This window comes from Pseudonaja textilis, chromosome 3 (assembly GCF_049901715.1).
Source record: "Pseudonaja textilis isolate UNSWEBS1 chromosome 3, rPseTex1.2, whole genome shotgun sequence".
NCBI classification, from domain to species: Eukaryota; Metazoa; Chordata; class Lepidosauria; order Squamata; family Elapidae; genus Pseudonaja; species Pseudonaja textilis.
In genome coordinates, this window is record NC_141992.1 from 69,695,586 (window position 1) to 69,718,909 (window position 23,324).

Here is a 23,324-nt window from a genome sequence, read left to right on the forward strand (position 1 = left end):
TCACTGACTGCTTGTGGGAAGCCTGCAGGGAATCTTGGAAATTATGAGCATGTGACTACAGTTTGCTGCAATGTTGTGAATCAGATAAGAAGTGCCCAGATCACAATAACCCGACTGTAGAAATATTTCAATGGCCTAAATTCTAAGGATCCACTATAAATCTCCTGTCAACTAAAAAAAATACTTCTTTTTTTAGTTGCTAGAAGAAGGGGAGTGTTGTTTTAGTTGCCAGAAGAAGGGGAGTGGGGGAAAGCAGTGCATTCCTCAAATGCCTTAGATAATTGCCTTAAATAAGAGCCCAAAGCTGTTGGCCTGCAAGAATATTATTGGAGAGCATGATTGATGACTCTGGCTATGGATGTATCCCATTGGAGAATATACATCCAGGGGGTGGGGGGAAGACCAGGGTCAAGGGGGAAATGAATGATGTATTTTAGTGTTAGCTGCACGCAGCTAACTCCAACATGGCCATTCCTAATAAAACAATTTTTTTTATTCTGAGAGATGCGGCTGAAGACTTATGATTTGAATCGGGGTGGATTTGTTGGAGCCCTGACATCCCCATTGTCCAGTGCCGTCATAACTTTAGTTACTGAAGAAAAGATTGTAATCCAAAGACTGCTTGTAATGCCATCATTACATCTAATGGTAAGTCATGTTGTGTGTGACGATGTCCTCATGAATGCAACATCATAACTAAAAAAACAGATTTCAGAAGAAGCTGATTAAATTAAGGAACCATTTCCCACCTATCAGCAATGGTCTGTTCAGCCATCAGAAGCTCCTGCAAAATCCAGCTCAGTATTATGTAGAAGCCAGACTATTTTATAATTTCTTTTTCTGACCGCTTTGGAAAACAGCCACAGAAACTTAACCACAGAATTATATCTGAAATATATGCATCAAATTACATTGTAGTAATCTGAATTATCAGCTTAATTGTCATATGATTAAGCTGGTTACAGAAAGAATGCAAAATGGCAAGTTAGCCAAAGGAATCACTTGGCTTTTTATAATTTAAAAAGAAAAAAGAAACCCTAAGAAAACATTACCAAATGAGAAAAAAGAAATTATTTTGGTTCTGCCTTTCATTATATAAATTTTAAATGCAACTATCCATTTTCTTGTATGCCAAAAAAGACTTCTTCATGGCAAAAAACTAGAAAGGGATTCCATTTATGGCTCTCCCAAAGTACACATACTGAGTTTATATTAATACTACTTCATCAGTCAGGCTAATAAGATTCTATATCCTAACATAATTAATTGAGTAGTTCTCCGGTGAACGGGGTTTATTAAATCTTAAGTGAAATCTTATGTAATCATCTAGCTTTTCCCCTGTCTCTTCTCTTTTTCATATTAAAATATGATGATTGCTGTCCAGCACAAAAACTACATCAATTATTCCTGACATGTTTGAGCACAGTTCTCCGAATACATCTTTCAATGGTTGCTGAGCAGAAGCACATTGCACCTTATTGATTTGCAAATGATATGCACACTATTCTCAAAATTAAAAAAAAAGCATAGAATAAAATAATGAGGTATTCTTTCTGCTATCCTGTATCCTTATCTTTTATCCTCTGGAGTCTCATTTTCCTCTTTAAAAGTCTCCTTTTTAAAATCTCATATTTAAAAGTCAGAGTTCTTGGGAAAAGAATGTGTAACAGAATGAGCAGAATGAGGAGACATTCTGATTAGGAAATATTATACTTGTTTGCCTTACCACTTCTAAACAAACGCAATTTTGAAAAAATGCATTGTGAAGTTCTTGGTTCTCTCTGAACTTAGTTGTTTTCTTGCAAATGTTTCATTATCTGACTAAAAACATCAGTGCATGTTACCTAGTTGGGTAATGAAATGGCTGCAAGCAAACAACCAAGCTCAGAGAACACCAAGGATTCCACGACTCAACCATGAACTATATATATTATCTTCTTTTAAATATATATTCCTGTATTATCTACCTCAGGGATGTCAAACTGGTGGCCCCTGGGCCGGATGCATCATGCACAGACTCACCCCGGCTCTGCAAAGGCAAAAAAACCTTGCGATACATGTGACATCACGTGACGCGATCCAGTTTGACTACTTCACATATTTGGTTAGTCAACATGCACACGGGCAAGGTTCTGCCTATCCCACATAATCTAACAGAGTTGGTATGTTCTGGGTCCCATTGATTAAAGAATATCACCTGATGGAAACCAGGAAATGGCTTCATCATTCCCCTCAAAATCTGTACAGCCACCATCCTGATCCTATTTAAATAACCCTTAAAACCTGGTTCTCTGGAAAGAGTGGATGAGGGAGTATTGTATAATGTTTTGGGTTTTTTTAATAAAAAACCCCAAGGTGTGTGTGGTCCAGACTACACTTTTGATAATGCAATTCTTGTTTTTAACTTTTTTAATGGTTCTATTCGGTCAAACACCCAGATTTCTAACTAATTGGGGTGACCTATAAATCTCATAAGTAAATAACTATACAAAATACTATTGATCAGCTTATGTGCAACAAAAAAACATTCCTCACCATACAAGAAAAATCCCATGCTACTGCTTATGAGCCAAATAAAGATTTCTGTACTATTTCTGTACATCATAAGTCCTTTAATCTTTAAATAAGTTTCTTCTAAAAGAAAAAAGGAAAAGTTTCTTCCAAAAGTTTTGAAAGCCCGCTAATAGTAAATCTACAGTAAAGGCAACCAATGACAATACTATACAAATATACTATTCCATTTCTGACAACACATAGCAGGGTCTGCAATACCTCCAAATATAACTTTTTAAAGAATTAAAATAATATATTAGTTCATAAATGTTTGCAATATTTATATTCGCAGGTTATACGAATTTCAGAAGGAAAGGAAAGATTTCATGATATCTACATCGTGTAAGGAATGAAGTCACCAAAATCTTGCAAATGTTGATGGTCAGATGTGAGATATTGTGAGATTTACATTTTTCTGCTCTCTCTGAAGGAACTGCATCATTGGATGAGATTGTAAGAGATGGTCTGATGACTGAAAATATCCTGATCCTATAGTTCACATACCTATCCCCAAGGATCAGTAAAACCTTATTTACCTACTCTGTACTTCCTAGCCACTGCAGAGGTAAATCTTTTTTGTCAAATACAGAATGGTTCTAAATTTTGTTAATTTAGATATCTCACTGCCGGTCTGATGTGTGAACCCAAGAGGGATTCAGTGCTATGCTGCCTGTAATTAAAAAAAGTGGAATGAGAGATCTGAAGATTAATAGAAAAGCAATCAATTCTATCCTGTCTCTCTAACATAACAGCCTACTGCTGTACTACAATTTTATTGCCATAGTTGATGTTGATCAATTGAATTGGAATAACCTCATTAAATAATGACTTCTTTATATTTTTTCTTGTAAAAGCAATCTTCAATTTTCACTGCTCCAATTTTTCACCAAGCCATTGTTCTGTTTGCATAAAACTGTGTGATTGGATAATGCAATCATTATTTTTTATTCTTATAATAAAATGTCTTAATTTTTGCTTTTAATACTTCAGTCCAATTCCATAGTACCTTCAAGCTTGCCAGAATTCTCTACGATAAAATAAGATTCATCTGAAATATTCTGCTTGGCATAGCTGCCATCTTCTGGTAAAATAAAGGCATCTCATTTAGACCTAAAACAAGTAGTTGTAAGGAATATATTAATCTGCTTCCTCTAAATTAATAGTAGTAATCTGGCATATATGGTCACAAAACTGTATTGCCTACAGTAATACGTAATTTGTGGCACAGTCGTTAAGAGTGTAGTTCTGCAAACTACTTCTGCTGACAGCCAGCTGCCTGCAATTTGGCAGATTGAATCCCACCAGGCTCAAGGTTGACTCAGCTTTCCATCCTTCTGAGGTGGGTAAAATGAGGATCCAGGTTGTTGGAGACAATATGCTGGCTCTGTAAACTGTTTACAGAGGGCTGTAAAGCACTATAAAGTGGTAAGTAAGTCTAAATGCTATTGCTATTGCTATCATGAATGTTCTGTGGGAGTTATTTCTTCTGACTTACTTATTTCTTTGTCAAATTTGTATAGCCACCCAACTCACAAAACACGACTCTGGGCTGCGTATAACAACTGAACATAGCATTTGTTACTAGGCTACAGTAAAACAAATCTTAATACACTTGGAATTGCAGGCTAGGTATGGTGGGACATGAAGGAGGTATAGACAGCAAAGGGTGCGGAAGGCTTGAAAGAAGAGGAAATGAAATGAAAAGCAATATTCACTAGGTCATACTTCTCTCCATCATTCATCCTGATTGTGAAGCAGAATTGACACTGGTATAGTCTATCCTTTGAAGAATAGCAGGCAGAAGCAGAGCACCACAACAAAAGAATATTGTTTCCTTTCCCTCCATCCCAGTAGGAAGAAGCCAGGGATAGAACAGAATGTTTTGCTAACTACTTGCTCCAGGGAGAAGAATATGACCTACTTTTGTATACAGTGAAGCAAGTAGAGAAACTATTCAGAATGTATCTCATTTGCCCTGGTCACTAAGACATTATTAGTTTTGCAATCTTTTCTGAAACATTTCCACGATTTAGCTAACAAGAACTTTTTATTCTGCAGTTCCAATTTTTATGGCATGTTTAGTCTGACCTCTGCCCACCCCCCACCCCCACTTTTGGTTTTAGTTTGGTTTAGTAATAAATGCATCATGTTAGAAACTGGAAGACCATAAATTCTAGTCCCACCTTAGGTATAAAACCAGACGGGAGACCTTGGGCCAGTCACTTCCTCTCAGCGCTAGGAAGGAATAAACTACTTCTGAAAGTCTACAGGAAATTACCCATGCTGTTGCCAGACTTAAGAATAACTCAAAGTCATAATAAATATTATTAAATGTTAAAGGAGCACATAATTCCTGATTAATTCGGAAACATTTGGTCAGATCACAGTAAAAACCAATTAAGATACTAAGACCTCAGAACACAGACATTTAATAGAGACAATCAAAAAAGCTAAAACACCTCCTGACCAGCAATCAATACCCAGATAAGACAAGATTAACTCCAAGATTAATACTATACTAGACACACAAGCTAATAGTAAATAAATAACCTAATCAAGGAACCACTAAGAACACTGACAGGGCAAGCCATCTGTATATAAACGAAGAGCAAACCCTAACCACCTTCCAGCGCTGAAGATGTTACCTAGTTGGATAATAAAACATCTGCAAAAAAACACCGATCAAGCTCAGAGAGCACCAAGGACTCCATAAACACAGACATCACAATAAACATTTGAATTCCACAATGCTCAAAGAGAGCAAATACAAAAACTGTCTTTGACTTATGACCAGAAGTGAGTACAGCATTTCTGTTGCTAAGCGAAACATTGTTAAGTGAATTTTGCCCCATTTTGTAATCTTTCTTGCTACAGTTGTTACGTGAATCACTGCAGTGGTTAAGTCAGTAACACAGTTGGTTAAGTGAAGCTGGCTTCCCCACTGATTTTGTTGGTCAGAAGATTGCAAAAGGTGATCACATGATCCAGGGATCCTGCAACCATCGTAAACATGAGTCAGCTGCCAAGCGGCTAAATTTTGATCATGTGACCATAGGGATGCTGCAATGGTTGTGTAAAAAATGGTCATAAGTCACTTTTTTCAGTGCTGTTGTAAACCTCAAATGATCACTAAATGAACTGTTGTAATTTGAGGACTACCTGTGTATTTTTACAAATACTCACCCAGAATATTATGCTAACATTCCCTCATGAGAATTGTTAGCTTATTATCCCATTCATCATCTTTCTGAACCTATTTAATACAGTGCACACCACCAATGACATGCACACACCTGCTAGCAGTTAATCCACACTGATACACCCTGGTGATGAAATACTGATGCCAAATAGCCCATTTTAATCAAGAACAGTCCCCTTCCTCCAATATAACGTTGTGTGCCATGATGCACGAGATTAGGCAATTTATGGATAAGCAACAAAAAGTAGAAGAGGCAAAATTAAAAGGCTGCTAAAGTCCCCAAGATAGAATTGTGGCATCTTCATGATTTATTGTGTTTCTCTTGACTTTCGAGGCACACAGCACATTTATTTTCTGTTCTTTCATTTCATTTACCAAATTATCCTCTTACATTCTTTATCTTCAATAAGCCAGGTTCATTACCTGATGGGCACATAGATATTGATTTCTGTTGCCCATCATAACTTTGGTCAAATGAGTTTTTCATACTGCACTTCTTAATAAGACAGAGAAGATGTAGACTAGGTTATGAACCTTAGTTCTACAAATACCACATTTTTTAGTCACAACAAATACAATCTCAGTCAGTTATCACCCCAAACCATAAACACGGCCTAAGCATGTTCATACAATTCTATGCAAGATAGGATATCTAATTTAGTGAGTGCTTTGCAAACCAACATCACATCCTACTATGATGGAGATAATGTGGTACACTGACATTTAATGGGGCTTTTCAGTATGCTTCACCTTTCAAACCGCTTATCCACTTGCTCATGTTTTATATTTTATTTGTTCTTCTCTGGGTAAATGTTTGTTTTTCTTCTCCTTTATCTCCCTCACACACATATAAAATAAGGAAAAGCAATGTTATAGTGGCCATTGCCTTGAGTCACACTCAAACCAAGGAGATCCAGATAGAAATTCCCATACATGCTTGCACTGAGTGATTATTCCCCTAATACAGAGTCACATCAGGAGGACAAAAATCTTGAAAGCATGATGAAATTATAGAATAAATATCTCTGTTTTATAAACAAGATTAAAGTTAATACTTCATACTGCAAATACTAAAGGCCTGATCTAGTAAAAGATCTAATTATTACTTTGAAAAATATGAATCACTTCAGAAATGAAGTATGAAACTTTATTGATCCAACTTATGTGCAACACATTTTTGTAGTCTGTGGCACTTTGTAGATAAAATGGGACAAAAACAGGGTTTTTTTAATCCCAAAAGCTTCCAACAGATGGCAGCATAAGACTGCACATAAATTCAGCTTGTTGCCTGAAAATATACATTCCATAAATATTATATACTTCAGATGAATCCTTTCTCTACCTTTTATTTCTCTCCCAAACCCAGTAATCAAAAATGAGGAGGCAATATTTTAATTGTGCTATATATGCTTACAATTTTTGCTGTGTACTTGCAGGTTTTTCCATTTATATAAGATGAACCTGAGTCTCAAAAATCAGAAACTGATTTATACATAAAAGTATATTCACATAATCACTCCTTGTATCTGTTCATTTTACTCCACTGAAGATAGCAGTTTTGATTCTGAATTCACAAACTCTGTTTTTGAACTGGAACTCAAATTATTTACTGTTTCTAATTGTAAGGAAAAAAACACACATACTGTATAGAATTTCCACAATGACTGTTCCAGTTCTCCATACTTACATCCAGTAAGTATTGGATATCCTGGCATATCTCAGACATATTTTTTTTATTCCAGACTATCACAATAAACAAATATTGCAATAAAACAAGTCACATGAATTTTTTTGTTTCCCAGTGCATATGTTATATTGCAACAGCTTTCTGTCTAAAAATGTACATACCTTAATTAAAAAAATAATTGATAAAAATGCTAATCATCATCTGATTAATAATGAAAAAGGCTGAATTATCAAAATGTGACACAGAGACAGAAAGTGAGCAAATGCCGTTGGAAAATTAGCACCACAATGGATATGCCTGGCACAGGATTGTCACAAATCTTCAATTTGTTTAAAAAACAACAACACACAAAGTACAACAAAACGATGCACACAAAAAAAGGCATAATATTTGCCTTACATACAGGTAGGCCTTGATTTACAACCATTCATTTAATGACTGATCAAAGTTACCACAGCATTGAAAAAAAGTGCCTTAAAACTAATCCTCAGAGTTACAGCTGTCACAGCATCTCCACAATCATGTGAAGACCTTGGTATTCAGGATGTATTTATGATAGTTGCAGCACCCAAAAGACATGTGATTGCAATTTGTGACTTTCCCAGCTGGTTTCTGACAAGGTCAATGGGAGAAACCAGATTCACTTCACAATGCCAGATTCACCACTGTGCGCAAAAAAAGTTGTAAAATCAGTTGCGACTCGTTTAACAATTGCCTTGCTCAGCAACAAAATTCTGGTCCCAATTCTGGTTGAAAGTCAAGGACTACATGTACTACATATTTTATATTCTCTCTTCATATATTCTGATTGTAATGTAACTTCCTGAGAATTAGCATTCTGAATACTAATGTTTTCTGAATGCTTTATTCAAAACAGACAAGCATCTAGCATCCTCTTCATTACCTTTTTGGGGGAGAGATAAATTTTAAGATTTCCAGTGTTCATGAGTAAATCAGTATCAAACATTAGCCTTGAGGCTGCTCAAATGCTTGATCTTATTTTCTTAGGGATTCTTAAATCAATATACTATCAAATCATGCATGCCCCATTGTTTCCTCTATTCCCATAGTTCCCAAGAAACAAAGTACAAAACCCAAAGTATACACACAAAAAGAAACCTTCCAATGAATGTTCACAGAGTGTCTTCCTCAACATCATCTAGAATCTTTTTGTAGGAACGTCATTCCAGTCTGTACACACATTCTGGCATTTCTCTGCATGGATCAATCCTCTTTATATATTGATATATATTTTAAATTCTTTTTTTTTTAATTTATGAATATCTGTGGTTCAAAAAATAAACCAAAATACCTTGTCTCTTCAGGTGCCAAATTAGGATCCAGAGAAACTGTCTCAGTTGTAATTTCCACTTTTCGTACACTCCCAAAAAAATCAGTTATCAAGACATTGTTAGGATTTCTCGGAAACAGATCTGTCCGGTGTCCAGGTGTTGACACACACAAACTTTTAGGGCATACCTGAAACTATAAAAAAGATATTTCATTTCAACTCTTCATGTAACCTTTGCTGCATTTCTGTTTCTAACTAGGTGTTTGTCCCTATAGTGATCATCCAATACCACTATACAACTTGTGACGTGGTTTTTCAATTCCCCAATAGAAATATTGGAATCTAAATTCATGTTTAGAATGAAAGGATTAATTTAATAGAACTGCTAAACCATATTTCTATCACTGGTACCTTGTTACAGAGTTACATAAATATTTCCTCTCCAAATTACAGATTCCAATTACTTGAATAATTTTCTAGAAATCCATAATTTGGTGTCATATTAAAATCGATGTGCCTCTGTACTAATCAAGTTAGAAATTAGAACAGATGTTTCTAAAAATGACTTTGACCCAATTAAAAAGTGTAAAGAATAAAGCAATAATGGAATATTCAAGCACAGGGCATAATGTGTGTGTGTGTGTGTGTGTGTGTGTGTGTGTGTGTGTGTGTGTGTATGTCAGTCAGTCAGTCTGTCTATCTGTCTGTCTAAGAAACCACCCATCTTATTTGCAATCCCAATAGCTAAACTCTGCTGATCATCCTAAAACCATTTATTTATCCTATTTGCTACTGAGAAGTGAATCCAACACTATTTAATGGGGTCACATATCTACAAGTGTGGGCAGGGTTATAATTCTATGTTTTCCTAGATATCAAAAAATAAAGTTAAATTTAAAACAACACTGAAATCCTTGTAAATCTGCGATAAGTTCAGGAAATTCTACACTGTAAATTCTAACTCACTGGCCCATTTTCACAATATTTCGAAGATGGCATTTTATTTATCTGTTAATTCTGTAGTTTCTAATAAGTTAATGGATTCCAGAAAACACAAAGTTTAGAAGACAAACTTGTTCAGAAAGGAATGACCAGTTTAGCAGTATAATACAGGTAGTCCTCAACTTATGACTGGTCACTTAGTGACCATTCAAAGTTGCAACAAACCTCCTCAGACCTACTTACAACCCAGTTTTAAGGTTCCAATGGCTGCTCCTGTAGTCACATGACAATATTATGGGTGCATGGCAACAGTCCCGCGTTTACAACTATTTGCAGCATCCTAATGTCACATGAACATATTTTTGGAATTATTTTTTTTTGCCAAAAAACAGTGTTTACTTCCAATTTCTGGCAAAAAATGCCCTTTGGGGAAAATGACGATCATTTAATGATTGCCAGATACCCTAATCACTGGCACAAAAACAGCCATAAAATCAGGCATGGTCAGACTTAACCACCATGGCCTACGAAGATAACTCCAAGCTCAATTATGGTTGTAAGTCAATGATTACCTACGTATCTCAAGATTATACCCTATATATCTTTTAAAAACAGATTTTGTCACATTTAATAACTTCTTTCTCAGCTGACCATTAGTTGCTTACTCAGTTCTATCACTATCAAGTCTGGCAATGCGAGCTGCTTACTGCAAAACTGATGCCATCTTTTCTGGTGACAAGGTAACCTGCAACTGCACATCTGTAAACTTAAATACTAAATGATCTTAGACAGCTGCTCTCTCATGTGAAAAAATACTTTGAGATTGAGATTCACAACTCATATCTCTTGACATAGTATGTTAAGCAAGATTGAATTTAAAGAGGACATTGCTCAAACCTGCAAAACAGGATATGAGTGGATAGCATGTGCACCAGAACCCTTTGCTTAACATGATATGAAATATTTGAGAGACAAGCTAATCCTTTATCTATTAATATATGAATATATAGATATATCCAATATTTCTGCTTCATATCACCCGGACATATGTTTATGCAGAATTTCCATTTAGGTTAAAAAAAAAAAATGTTATAAAAGATCATATATGGAAGAATGGCCAGGAGTCTGTCTTTGACTCAGGAATCAGTGGAAATTTTTCATCATATGCAGACTGATTTGCTATATAGCACCCTAACCCTAACCGCACCCACTGAATACTTGGAACTGTGCTGCATAATTCCCTGCCAACGCTCACACCCTGAAGCCCCAGCCCTTGCCAATGATTTTCCACCTCCAGTGCTGCCAGAAACACCCCACACTGCTAAGAGACAGACTGGAACTGCCCACAGGCCATAAGAGAACTGGTAGCGGAAATTTTAAGTAGTTTGGAGAACCAGCAAATATCACCTCTGACTGGCCTCATCTCCATCTATTCTCTGCCTTCCACGTCCTTGCTGATTGGCTGGGTCTTCTTTGTTGGATGGGGACGGAAGGGTATTTTGCAGTAACCTTCCCCTTGGAGTGGGGTGGGAATGGAGATTTTACAGTATCCTTCTCCTGCCACACCCACCAAGCCAAGCCACGCTCACAGAACTAGTAGTAAAAAAAATTGAATCCCACCACTGCCCAGATCCCTTCCTTTGGCAGATCTATTGGTTCTCTTCTACTAGTCAAATCCATGGAGCTATCTCATATCAGCAGATTATTTGTTCTATTAAACAGGACCTTTCCAGTACCACAACCAAAAATCTTCCTAGCAACTACAATCTTGATTCTTTAATTAGACAAGGCAGTCACGTTATTTGCACATTGAAATTTATGCTCTATGAATCACTTATGCTTCTTTTTACACTCTGCAATTAAGTCTTAAATTTACTGTACTTTTTGGACTATAAGACACTTCAAAGTATATGACACACCTAGCTTTTGGGGAGAAAAACAAGAAAAAAAATCTGCCTCTGCTTCCAGCAATTTGCCTCCTTGCAGCAAACAGCAAACAGGCTGGTCAGTTTCAGCACAGCCTGATTAGCACAAGCAGCTGATTGTCAGTTGGAATTGCCTCCTGACAATCAGCTGTTTCAGGCTGCAGGGATCGCCATATTGCCGCCTCCACTTGCCCCATTTTCAGCCTCTGCATGCCCCGTTTTCAGCTTCTGCTTGCCCCCATTTTTGACCTGTTCTGAGCGGCGAGGATCAGAATGGCACACGGAGGGCACACGGAGGCCAAAACAGGTCACGCAAGAGTCTGAAAATGGGATGTGGAGACCGAAAATGGGGCGCAGGGAGGCGGCAATAGGCAATGGCGATCCCTGCAGCCTGAAACAACTGATCATTGGGAGGCAATTCCAACCAACAATCAGCTGCTTGTGCTAATCAGGCTGTGCTGAAGCTGACCAGCCTGTTTGCTGTTTGATGCAAGGAGGTAAAATGCTGGGAGGCAGAGGCCAAAGGGTGGGCAGGGCTTTGGCAACATTTGCTGTATAAGGCGCACAGACATTTCCAGCCACTTTTGGAGGGGGGGGGTGTATCTTATACACCGAAAAATACGGTAACTTCAGTCAATGCTAGATGTTTTTCATCTTGAGTCAGGAACCAAACAATGTTCTGAATCTTGCATAATATAACTTTTTTAATGTAATTGAACTGAAAGACAGCATTGTAGACAACAGTCTAGAAACAATTCAAACTTCAATGTATAGTGGTTGTAATGAAAAACACAGCTTTGCTACTAAGATTCCAAGCTGTAAGAGGATTATTTTTTAATAAGGTAATGTAGATTTAAGCCCTAGATTTAAGACTAATTTAACTTGAGCAAATCTCATTTGGGGGGTTTAAAACTAGGGGGGGAAATGTTATCTTCCCAACTTGATGTAATACAGCGACAATGGGGAAAACAGCAATGGATGTTAAAAGGATTATGTAAAATTATTCAAAACACAGAGTTTTCCAGTAGCGGTTTCATGAATAACAAGTTAAATAAGTATTTACCAGATCATTCATATTTGTCTGGCTTGCTGGATTAATTTCTTCTAAAAATTCCAAGACGTAAAATGTGTATCTATCCATCAAATGGACGCCAATGCCAAGATCTGGTTGATGCTTCAAATAGAAAATGTTGTTATAAATACTGAATTTAGTATATATAAATGTTTAGCAATGAAAACAGAACAACACAATACTATATCTACATCATCTGTCAACAGCTGATTAACCTCCCAAACTATGAATAATTACTATGTGGCACAGAAAGGAACACAAATAAATAAGGCCAAGCAAAATACTGTATGTGAATGTGCTGGGAAGGAACTACATAGATCTCTAACACTAGCTCCATATTTTAATCTACCAAGCCTATTCCAACAAAGAGAAAAATAGCACTTCCTTACCGGCTTATCTTTCAAAATTCATCCTTCATTGAGAGTGTCACAGTTCTGTAGAAGTGCTTTTAGCCCTCCAAAATATGTAATGAAATATACCAAAGTTCTCAAAAAAAGTATTGTGAAAGTCATGACTTCCTGGAAGGTCATGAATAACCTAAAATAGGGTCATACTTTCATTTTTATTTTAAATCTTGCTTTTCTTTATAGCACTATTATTAATTAGTTTATTTATTTATTGAAAACAAATTTTCGTTCCACTATAAATGCAGTATTTTCCAGCAGAAACAAGATTCCTATTAAATCTTATACAGCAAGATACCCACCAAACTAGGAGAGATTTTCATTTGGTAACTGTTATCTATATATAGTTAACATATGAAATGATACACTTACAGAAAGTGAATCTTCTCCAACTTGGCTGCTAGCCAAAGCCATTATATTGGGAGAATAAAAGCGTTCATACATGGATGCTCCTTGGCATGTATCAATGATAAACAGCAATTCATTGTACCTAGAAGGAGAAAAAAAGCATCTTTTATTCCTGTTTATGCCAGCTGGTCCCTAAGCCTTCTACAAGAATCAAACACAACAAAATATCCAGATACAAAGTAAAGCCCTTACTAGTATATAAGAGATAAGCCATATCTTCCTTTATCCATCAGCTGTGGTGTTTTCATACAGCCTTGTAAACAAAATGCTAATTTCAAATAAGTCTTCCTGGAGATTTTGCATCCAGGATTTTTGCCATTAACAGACAATAATGTATCTTTATAAACTATCCAGTTTTATCATCACTGCATAGGAAAAAAGTACTGGCGATTAAATGTACAATCCAATGTGTGTTTATTCAAAAGTAAAATCCTGAAATCTTACACTAAGGCAGCTCCATCTCAATATAAACCTCCTAAAATCTTGTGTAGACTTTCTTTTTTGCAAAGGATATGTCTGCTCATTCAGAACCAAAATAACAAAGGTTTTTGATTACGACTTCCTTTGATGAAAGATTACATACACTTTTTTATCTATATAGATCTGCATACATATTTTCCTAGATCTTCAAATGCAGATCTATGTCAACCGTTAGGACCGTTCATATCGAGTCAACGGTGTTTCCTGATGGGAGAATCTGGGACAGTTTGAAAAGAAAAACAGCCTGTTTTTACCTTGCTATAGTTTGATTCATGCAACCTCAATATGAAATTACCGTTCCACCCCCTGAACAGGTTTGCAGAAGTCTCTCATACTTGTAAGTTGAGTTGCGTAGCATAGCACCTCTTCCAATATATTTGCGTAGCCCTAATATCTAAGAGTTAACCTTTATATTTTGGAGGCCAAGTGGTACTTTAAAGAACAGTGATACAAATGACCCAATAGATTGTATTTTCAAACCAGCCAATTAAAAAAAACCACCAGCTTTAATAGAAGTTTTGAACAGAGGACATTGCAAAGGCCCAGTGAGTTCATGACGTGCTTTGTATAGAGGGCTTTAATGCTTAGTTGTACAATCTACTAGAGGTACATAGTCCATAATGTCATAAAGAGGTAAAAATGTGAGCAGTGTTAATGCAGATGTTGACAGTGTTGTTAATTGTAGGGAGGGGAATAATTGACCAATTAAGGCTTGCTGCAACAATATCTGAATTTTTGCTAAAACCTATGGTTGCAAATAAATGTACTAAATGAAATGAAAATTGTAAATACGTTCTAGGTAGATCAGAAAAGGGAGAAAAATGCAGGCATGCTAGAAAGCAGAGGGTTAGAAATTACCTCCTTTTCTGCCACATTTGTTCAAAGGCATCAGCGAGTTCCACATTCGTGATTTCTTCAGAATCTTGAAATTTCAAGAAACCATTCCCACCATGACCTTGACGGGGGGGGAAAAAGTCGGGATATTTTCAAAAATATTTTCTGAAACCTTCAAACGAAACAGTTGGCATCAAACTTTAACTATGCATAAATATGCTCTCACCCACCAAGTGAGCTTATATTAAGGCAGATGAAAGAAGCAAGGCAAGCAAAGGATAAGCAATTGCTTTGTCCTTTGGAATTCAGCCTGAGCAATCAATTCAGCTTTAACATTTAAGAAGTCTGAATTACCAAGTCCTTACAAACCTCCCCTGAGTCACTGCAACTACTAATATATATGCAGCCACACATCTTGAATTTTCTTTTAGATCTGGATTTCCAGAATAATATATATTGTAGTTCCAAGCTAAGTTAGAACATTTCCTATAGCACTTGAACAGAGTGTTTAAACATTCACCATATTCCCATATGTGCTGAGCTACATTTTTTTTACATTATGATTTGCTGAATAAACCATTGACTTGCAAAGTGTACAATCCAAGTTTCCTTTTGGCCCATCTCACTGTGCAGATCCCACAACTGAATAGGAATGAGTTTTTAAATGGGGGGGGAGGGCAATGTGGAGATTTAAGGGCAGCAACTGTAATGAACCAGAACATTACACTTATTATGTAGTTTTTTGCTTGTGTAGCTATGTAATATGCAACTGAAGACCAATTCTTGTGCTGACTTTAAAATCCTAGTTTTTACCCTAGGATTTTTATTTTAAAATCCTAGTTTTACCCATCTGCACATGACTGATTGCAATATAAGTATTTTAATGTGAGAACAAAGAATGATGGAAACAGTTACTAAGGCTGTTTCTGACTGTGCATGAATCATTGGCTATAATGAGTATTAGTAAAGGACGGAGTATTATATTAGGCTTTTCTACAGAAGACAAGTGTGACACACAGACATGCCTTTAGCCATTCTAATACAGGTAGTCCTTGACTAATGACTACAACTGAGCCCCAAATTTCTACTGCTAAGCAAGATAGTTATTAAGTGAATTTTGCCCCATTTTATAACCTTTCTTGCCACCACTGTTAAATGAATCATTACAGTGGTTAAATTAGTAACATGGTGGTTAACAGAATCTGTGTCCTCCATTGACATTGCTTATCAAACAGTCAGAAAATAGTTACAACCATCATAAATATATTCCAGTGGCCAAGCAATTTTGATCACGTGACCATGAGAATGATACATTGGTCATAAGTATGAAAAACTGTTATAAGTCATTTTTCCAAGTGCTGCTGTAACTTTGAACCATCAGTAAACAAATGGTTCTAAGTTGAAGACTATTGTAAATCTATCAAAGAAAAGCTGTACAGGAAATATGCAGTCTCAAAGCGGAAGAAATTAGTGCAACTGTCAAGGCTGTAGAGGTATTTCCATTATTATTATTATTATTATTATTATTATTATTATTATTATTATTATTATTATTATTATTAATTTAATCTTTAGTAAGATTCACAGCCTTTGGGGCTAGTTGGTAGCTCAACAGCTGGAGTCCTAAGCAAGGACCCTATAGGAACTGTTCAGGTAGCATCGGAGGATATAAGCTGTTCCAAGTAGGGTTGATTTTTGTAGAATCAGGGTATTCAAGTCTGATCATTTCAAGATTTCCAAATAGTGAGCTAGCCCTTTAGGTATTATTACTACTACTACTACTACTACTACTACTACTACTACTACTACTATTATTATTATTATTATTATTGGAAATGCCAAACAAAATACAATTACCTGTCATGTATATGAGAATATTGCTTCTGTCATCAGAAAGCAAACGTTTGGAACGAGGCGCACTTGCTGGGATTCGTCCTGTTAACACTCTCAAAAAATTTTCTACAGTAACCTAAATGAGACAGCACCCTGTTTAGAGTTTGCCTTTAATCATAAAGGCATTATTTTCAAATGAACTGTCCAACAAGATATACACTACTGCACATTACAGCTCATTAATGTATTATTAGCTCAGGTTAAATCATCATATTTCAGCCTCCATAATATACATTCAGTACTTTGAACACCTGTCAAACTTTATTATTTTATTTCTGGAAACAATTTCAACATTTTCTTACCATCAACACAACTGTGAAATGCTCATAATCACATTTTAAAGCTTTAAATTCTGCATGACAATTATGGAAAACAACATTCCAGTGATTAAAAACACTTGATCATAAATTATCCATCTGCCTAGCAAAAAAAAAAAAAAAGTCCTACTATGAAATCTCAAACTTCACACTTACTAGCTTTGAAAATAAAGTTCCAAAAGTACTTAGAAAACCATGCTAGTGACAATAACAATGCTCAAAATCTTAACTCCTGCACTGGTACTATAGTCCTCGTTTAGCTGAAATTGGGACTGGCAGGTTTGTCTTTAAGCAAAATGTTTGCTAAGTGGGAGATCATGTGACCACAGCTGCACTTTCCAGCTCTCAACTAAGAAGTATAATCCATTTCATACATTTAGTCTTTAGTCACAGTATGCAGTTCGGAGTTTTGTGGTTTGTCTTCCATACCTGCTTTAAAAGGTAGCTCTGAAAGCATACCTGCTTTAAAAGGATGTGCTCTGTACATCAGAACAACAACACACAAGGACAGTTTTTTCCCGAATGCCATCAACCTGCTAAACAACTAATTCCCGCAATCCTGTCAAGTTAACTACTAAGACTGTATTACTATTCTTCTTCTCATCCTTACTAGTACCTATCTCTTCCCACTTATGGCTATATCCACGTTGCTTGTATCTTTACAACTTATATTGTTTTTATTGTTTCCTAGTAAGGTTTGATTGCTTATTAGTATCCTTTGACTATCATTAAGTGTTGTATTTTATAATTCTTGATGAATATACTGAGAACATATGCACCAAGACAAATTCCTTGTGTGTCCAATCACACTTGGCCAATAAAGAACTCTATTCTATTCTAAAAAGGTTTAGGTAGGATCATCACTATGTTAAACTATTAAACATGGTGAAAATATATCAATTTACCTACAATCAGTGAGTTATTGATATATCGCACTAATTAAACAATGATTTGACTAGATTTGATAGGTTAAAGATTTTGATTTCAGAGCATGTGAAGTTCTAAAACTCATACATCATTTTGAATGGGCTGAAGAACAACTCTGAGGCCCAAGAAGTTGCAAGTTTTCATCAAATCAATTGACTTAAAGGTTATCTCATTCCAAATTACCCTTCTACATTTTAATAAAGAATGTATTTAAGAATTAACCTCATAATTTCTGTAATCCACTTCCACGTCATCTCCATAGACATTAAGTTCCATGTTTTTGTGACTAAACACAGTGGCTGGAGCCGGATTTCTGGGATTGCAGGCCATATCATCTGCTAGCATTAAGACTATATGACTAATTGGGAAGAAAATAAATGAATTTGAATACACAATTTGAGTGCAGTAGTAACACAAAGCCTCAATAAACATACATGGTCTGCTAACTTTGAAAGGCTGTTTAATAGCTTCTTAATCTTTTTTTCTATGCAAGGAATTCTGTGACTAAGCCAAAACTTCACACAGAATGAAAACACAGCTCTTAAAAGTTAATAAGGCTAATGTTATGTATTTGCACATGAATTAAATTCTATGCAATTTACGAAACTCAATACTTCCAAACAAGAATAGGTGGTTGGCTCACCATGGAAATCAATCTGTTTTGTTTTGTTTTCTCTCATTGTTACTCATCAGGTTTCTTCATCATTGCTTTATCATTAGCATAGATGCTAATGGAGGGAGCAAGCCATGGACAATTGGCAGATCTAACTTATGCAGAAAGTACTGGGCTCAGTCTTTGGAATCCCTAATTAAGGAGCAATATTGGATATTGCCACTTACAATATGTTTGACAATTTAGTTAAACTTGGGGATCCATTTCATATTTATGTCCCTGGAGAAAAAATATCTCTCCTGTTTTCAGGCAATTTTTGGAACATGCTACCAAACCTGGAAGATCTTTTGGGCTACACTGTTTTTATTAATTCTGGGCTTTTATTTATTTGATTTGTATTTAAATGTCCCAAAGATATTTTTTCAAAAGGCAGCTGGACTTCCTTTGTTTTTCCTTGAATATGTTTCACTTCTCATCCAAGAAGCTTTTCCAGTTCTGACTGAATAGTGGGGAATGGAAGGATTCATATTGCTTGCATTTTCAGCATTCTCTTTAAGAGTCATTGAGGCCAGTTGGAGGTTTATCTGTACCTAAACGATCCCCTGAACACTACAAACGGGTATGGAACCTTTTTGGGACTGCTGTTGTACACAGGAGATAAGTGGTGTCATAACCCTCCTTGTTTGTTGAGAGAGAGGACTGTTCAATTTTAATGTAGATGGGTCTCTTTGACCCCTCTTTCAAACCAGTGGTCCTCTCTGTCCATGCTATCTTCAAAAGAGGAACCTTTGTCTTTCAAATGCAGATAGACTTGATAGGTTTGTTCTCCTATGTTAATGCCATGTGTTTGTGAAGTGCTTGTTTGTTTCTCCAATGTTAAAATTAGAGAAACTTAAAATGGAACAGTCCTCTCTGAAGAACTGAAAAAACTTCTTGGATGAGAAGCAAAACAACTTCAAGGAATAACAACAAAAAAGTCCAGTTGCCTCTTGAAAAAGGGACAACCATGACCTGGATGAATGAGAATCTCCATAGACGCTTCTAGAGTGAACATACATCCTTTATTATAGTTCTTTATTTCAGAAAGCTGCCCTTTAGATTAAATTAATTAATTGCTTTCTTGATTTTGCTCCTGGACTTTCCTTTGTAAAGAAACAATGTTATCTATTGTACAGCAAAGTTATAAGCAGGCTTTTTTTATCCTTATGAACTATTTCAGATTTGTTCCTTTTCTAGATCTGTCTTTTCTCTCTCTCAAGAAATAATGGTCACTATGTTTATATCCCATCTCTTCAGTCTATGCAACATGGTCACATTTACATTTTTGAGTCGTTTGAATTCCTAATTCTTCATCATAAACAAAGTCACCTATTTTTCAGGCTATGAAAAACAATGACAAACTGATGAATTTTCCAGTATTAACCAGATAACGAGTGTTCTGTATATACTTAAATTAAATATATGCCTCTCTCATTCAAATCCATAGTTAAATATATGCCTATGTCTATGAATATATTTCTCTGCTAATACCTGCAACGTTAGATTAGACCTGAACTATACTTTTTACAATTGTCAATCAAAATCAAATTTTTGAAAAGGCATGTAACTAATTAACTTATCAAACATTTTTTAAAATCAAATTAATGAACAGGCATATAACTAATTAACTTATGAAACAATTTACTTCAAGATGCTAGTGCGGGAGAAATTTTAGACAATTAATCTGGTAGTAATGTATTTGTTGTTGTTTAAAAAGAATTGCCTAAGCATAAATACAAATATGTTGTTTAACTGCCTCACAAATGAATTAATTAAGACTAAGTGCTTTCCAGCCAAATTCATTAAGATTTGGAACATCAAAGATCAGCCAAAATGTTTAAGCTTAGAAATGTACTGATACCTCATTTCTTATGCTATAATCTGTTAAACTATCACCAAGAATGCTGAAGTAATCTGATCAAAATATTATATTGAAGAAGGAAAATATATTTGGCTATTAACAGAAAAACACCTATATACAAAAAAAGCATAAGAAAACAGAGATGGGAAAGATGTGACCTATATTGTGTTAACTATGGTTCTGGAAGCCTATTTTTAGCTCAAGGTTTGCTAGTAATTCTTAATATTTTAAAAGGCTATAATATTTGAAAAAGCTGATCAAAGACTGTAATAAAGGTATTTGATTTGAATATTATTTATGACTAATTAATAGTATTATAGAAAGCTATAACATTCAGGTTATTTCAACTTCATTCTTTTTTTCGTATTTCCTTTTAGAACCTGTCTAATGAACATACATAGATATTTTTAAAAAATGGAAGATTAGACAAGTATAGGATCACCTTAGCAGAGTAACTACCTTATTTGTACTTGATACCATTTTAGAAGGCTCTTCTTACCTATCAGGAATTCCAAGTCTCTTGACACTTCTGTAAACCGAGAGAGTATTGGCCACATGGCGATAGTTAAACCAGAATCGAGATGTGCACACCTAAACAGATTAAGAGGCGTGTGTGTGTGAGTGTGTGTGTGTGTGTGTGTGTGTGTGTGTGGAGAGAGAGAGAGAGAGAGGTGGGGAGAGAGGAAGAGAGAGACAGAGAGGACAAAAATAAAATCTGCAGCTTTAATGCAACAACATGACTATGCAGGAATAAATGGGCCACTGAGCTACAGCTTATTTGGAAATTTCACTAAAGACAAATTCTTCAAACTGCAAAACCATTCTTTCTCAACTGAAGACTAATGCCTGCAGTAAAATCTTCAAAGACCTCCCTACTCTGTATTATTTCTTCTCTCACACATGCGTATATTTCCTACAGTATACAGCATTAGTAAATTAATAAATCATGGTCAAGGTGAGTATGAAGGATAACTTTTTCTGGAAAAATTCCGAAAAAGTTTATTTTAAAAAAAGCATTGGTGAGTCTAATGCTTTACAGGTATTTAAATAGAATTATTTATGTTTTATTCTCTTCTGTAAATAGATATAAAATATGAGATTGGATCAGATCCAATCCACTAGCTTTGCATGAAAAGCAATTTTATCACTGTAGAGGTAAGCAATCTTTTCTTTTCAGTGGTACCATTTGGTATATTCCAAAATTTTTTTTAAGGTTAAGTTAGGTTCAATTAGGCTAGGTTATCTTACCAGAACGGCCCAGTTGTTTGTATGTCCACTTCTAAAAAATTGTTCTGCTTGATCCTGAAAATACATAAATTATACAAATAAATAAAATAGCATCATGTACACACAAACACAAATTCCATAAATATTTTAAATATGTTTTTATCCAATCAAAAGTTATTTTTTACTTAATTGAAAACATTGATTAGAATAAATATCGTACCAATTGATATATTTATGAAATTGTACAGAACAATCCTGTGTATGTTTATCCAAAATATGGTTCCCTTTTTAGAAGAACTTTTTCTCCATATAAATTTGCTTTGTTTTAAAGAAATCTTTAATCTGCATGTATAAAAAGCCTTTCATGGATCATATCAAAGAACAACAAAGAATTCTCTCCATTGTCTTGAAAGCTGATCAAAGATGGCAACCAAAGAGGAAAAAAAGAACAAAACAAAAGCAGAAATTCATAAGGAATGCTTAAAAAGACTTAGACATCCCAGTTAGTAAAATTTAACTTTGATTTCAGTACTGCAAATACTTGCAATATAAAAAAGAATTATAATTCCTTAATGCTATTTCATCATTTTATTTATTGAAAAGTCTTCACACCACAAACAAAACTATATTTTAAAAAAAATCACTTATTGCAAATGAAAGCATATTTCATTTCACCACAGGAATTGCAGAAATTAGCCTCAATGAATCAAAATTGGCAAACCAGGAAAAATGTGAATTAAGCCAGAATGATCCAACTGATCAGACATTTTTATCCTTGAATCCTCTAAAAACAAACTGGATTGGATGCATTCTCCTTTAACAGAACAGAAGCTTATCATTCAGATTAAAATAAATGTAAGAAGTCTGACAATACTTGATAGATTCCTGCCCCACTATCAAATGCCACTCAGCCAAAACCCTCAAATGATCATAAAGAAATGTATCCCATAATATATGATTTGCAAATACTTCACAATAAAACATTTTTTCATTCTTTCTCAAAAATAATGTACTGTACTCAAGAATGCTATAAAATATTGCAGTAGAAATCCATAATTGTAACATGAGGGACTTTTAAAAATTATACTAAGCTTATGATGAATGTTTGTAATAAATAGTCTGTGTTTATTTTCTTGAATAACAGAATTATAAATTAATAAAATCTTCCTAGCTGATTACCAATCTTGGACCATGCTATCCTTGTTACAGTCTCTGCATAAGAATTCAAACAGTGATGTGAAATTTCCCAGAATGTCATCTATTTGATAACATCTTAGTTTCTTAGAGGGTAAACAAAGATTATGACCCAACTCTACTTTTTAACCTCTTTGTCAACAACGCTACATTTTTGTGTGATTTTTTTTAGCTAAATTATGTGAGAGAAATACATTATTTCCCTTTTTGTTGATAACTTGATCCTTATTTCTTTACCTCAGATTAGCCTTCAATTTTGAGTAAGTCTTAGCTAAGTATTTTTTAAAAAAAATAACAATTAGATCAATGTGAACGATTTAGTTAGACTAGCCATTATCAATCACTGAAATTGAAAGTTGGTTAAATGGAACACTTAATGCATATTTTCCCCATGGTGCCAGAATCTGGATACGAAAAAAATATTTACATTTGAGGTACTGAAATACAGAGTTTTATGT

General features: G+C 35.1%; 1 protein-coding gene across 7 annotated transcripts in view; it reads right to left on the reverse strand.

Annotated features, from left to right (window-relative positions):
* Positions 1–23,324, reverse strand: part of PIGK (phosphatidylinositol glycan anchor biosynthesis class K) — a 120,810-nt gene that overhangs the window by 92,777 nt on the left and 4,709 nt on the right. For all 7 annotated transcript variants that reach the window (XM_087930046.1, XM_087930045.1, XM_087930044.1 and 4 more), the window contains exons 2-9: positions 21,694–21,747; positions 20,945–21,036; positions 18,155–18,290; positions 16,653–16,764; positions 14,820–14,916; positions 13,446–13,563; positions 12,661–12,771; positions 8,752–8,924 (exon numbers count right to left, since the gene is read on the reverse strand). In XM_087930046.1, the coding sequence (XP_087786172.1) occupies positions 8,752–8,924; positions 12,661–12,771; positions 13,446–13,563; positions 14,820–14,916; positions 16,653–16,764; positions 18,155–18,290; positions 20,945–21,036; positions 21,694–21,747 (893 nt within the window). The remainder of the gene's footprint in view (positions 1–8,751; positions 8,925–12,660; positions 12,772–13,445; positions 13,564–14,819; positions 14,917–16,652; positions 16,765–18,154; positions 18,291–20,944; positions 21,037–21,693; positions 21,748–23,324) is intronic.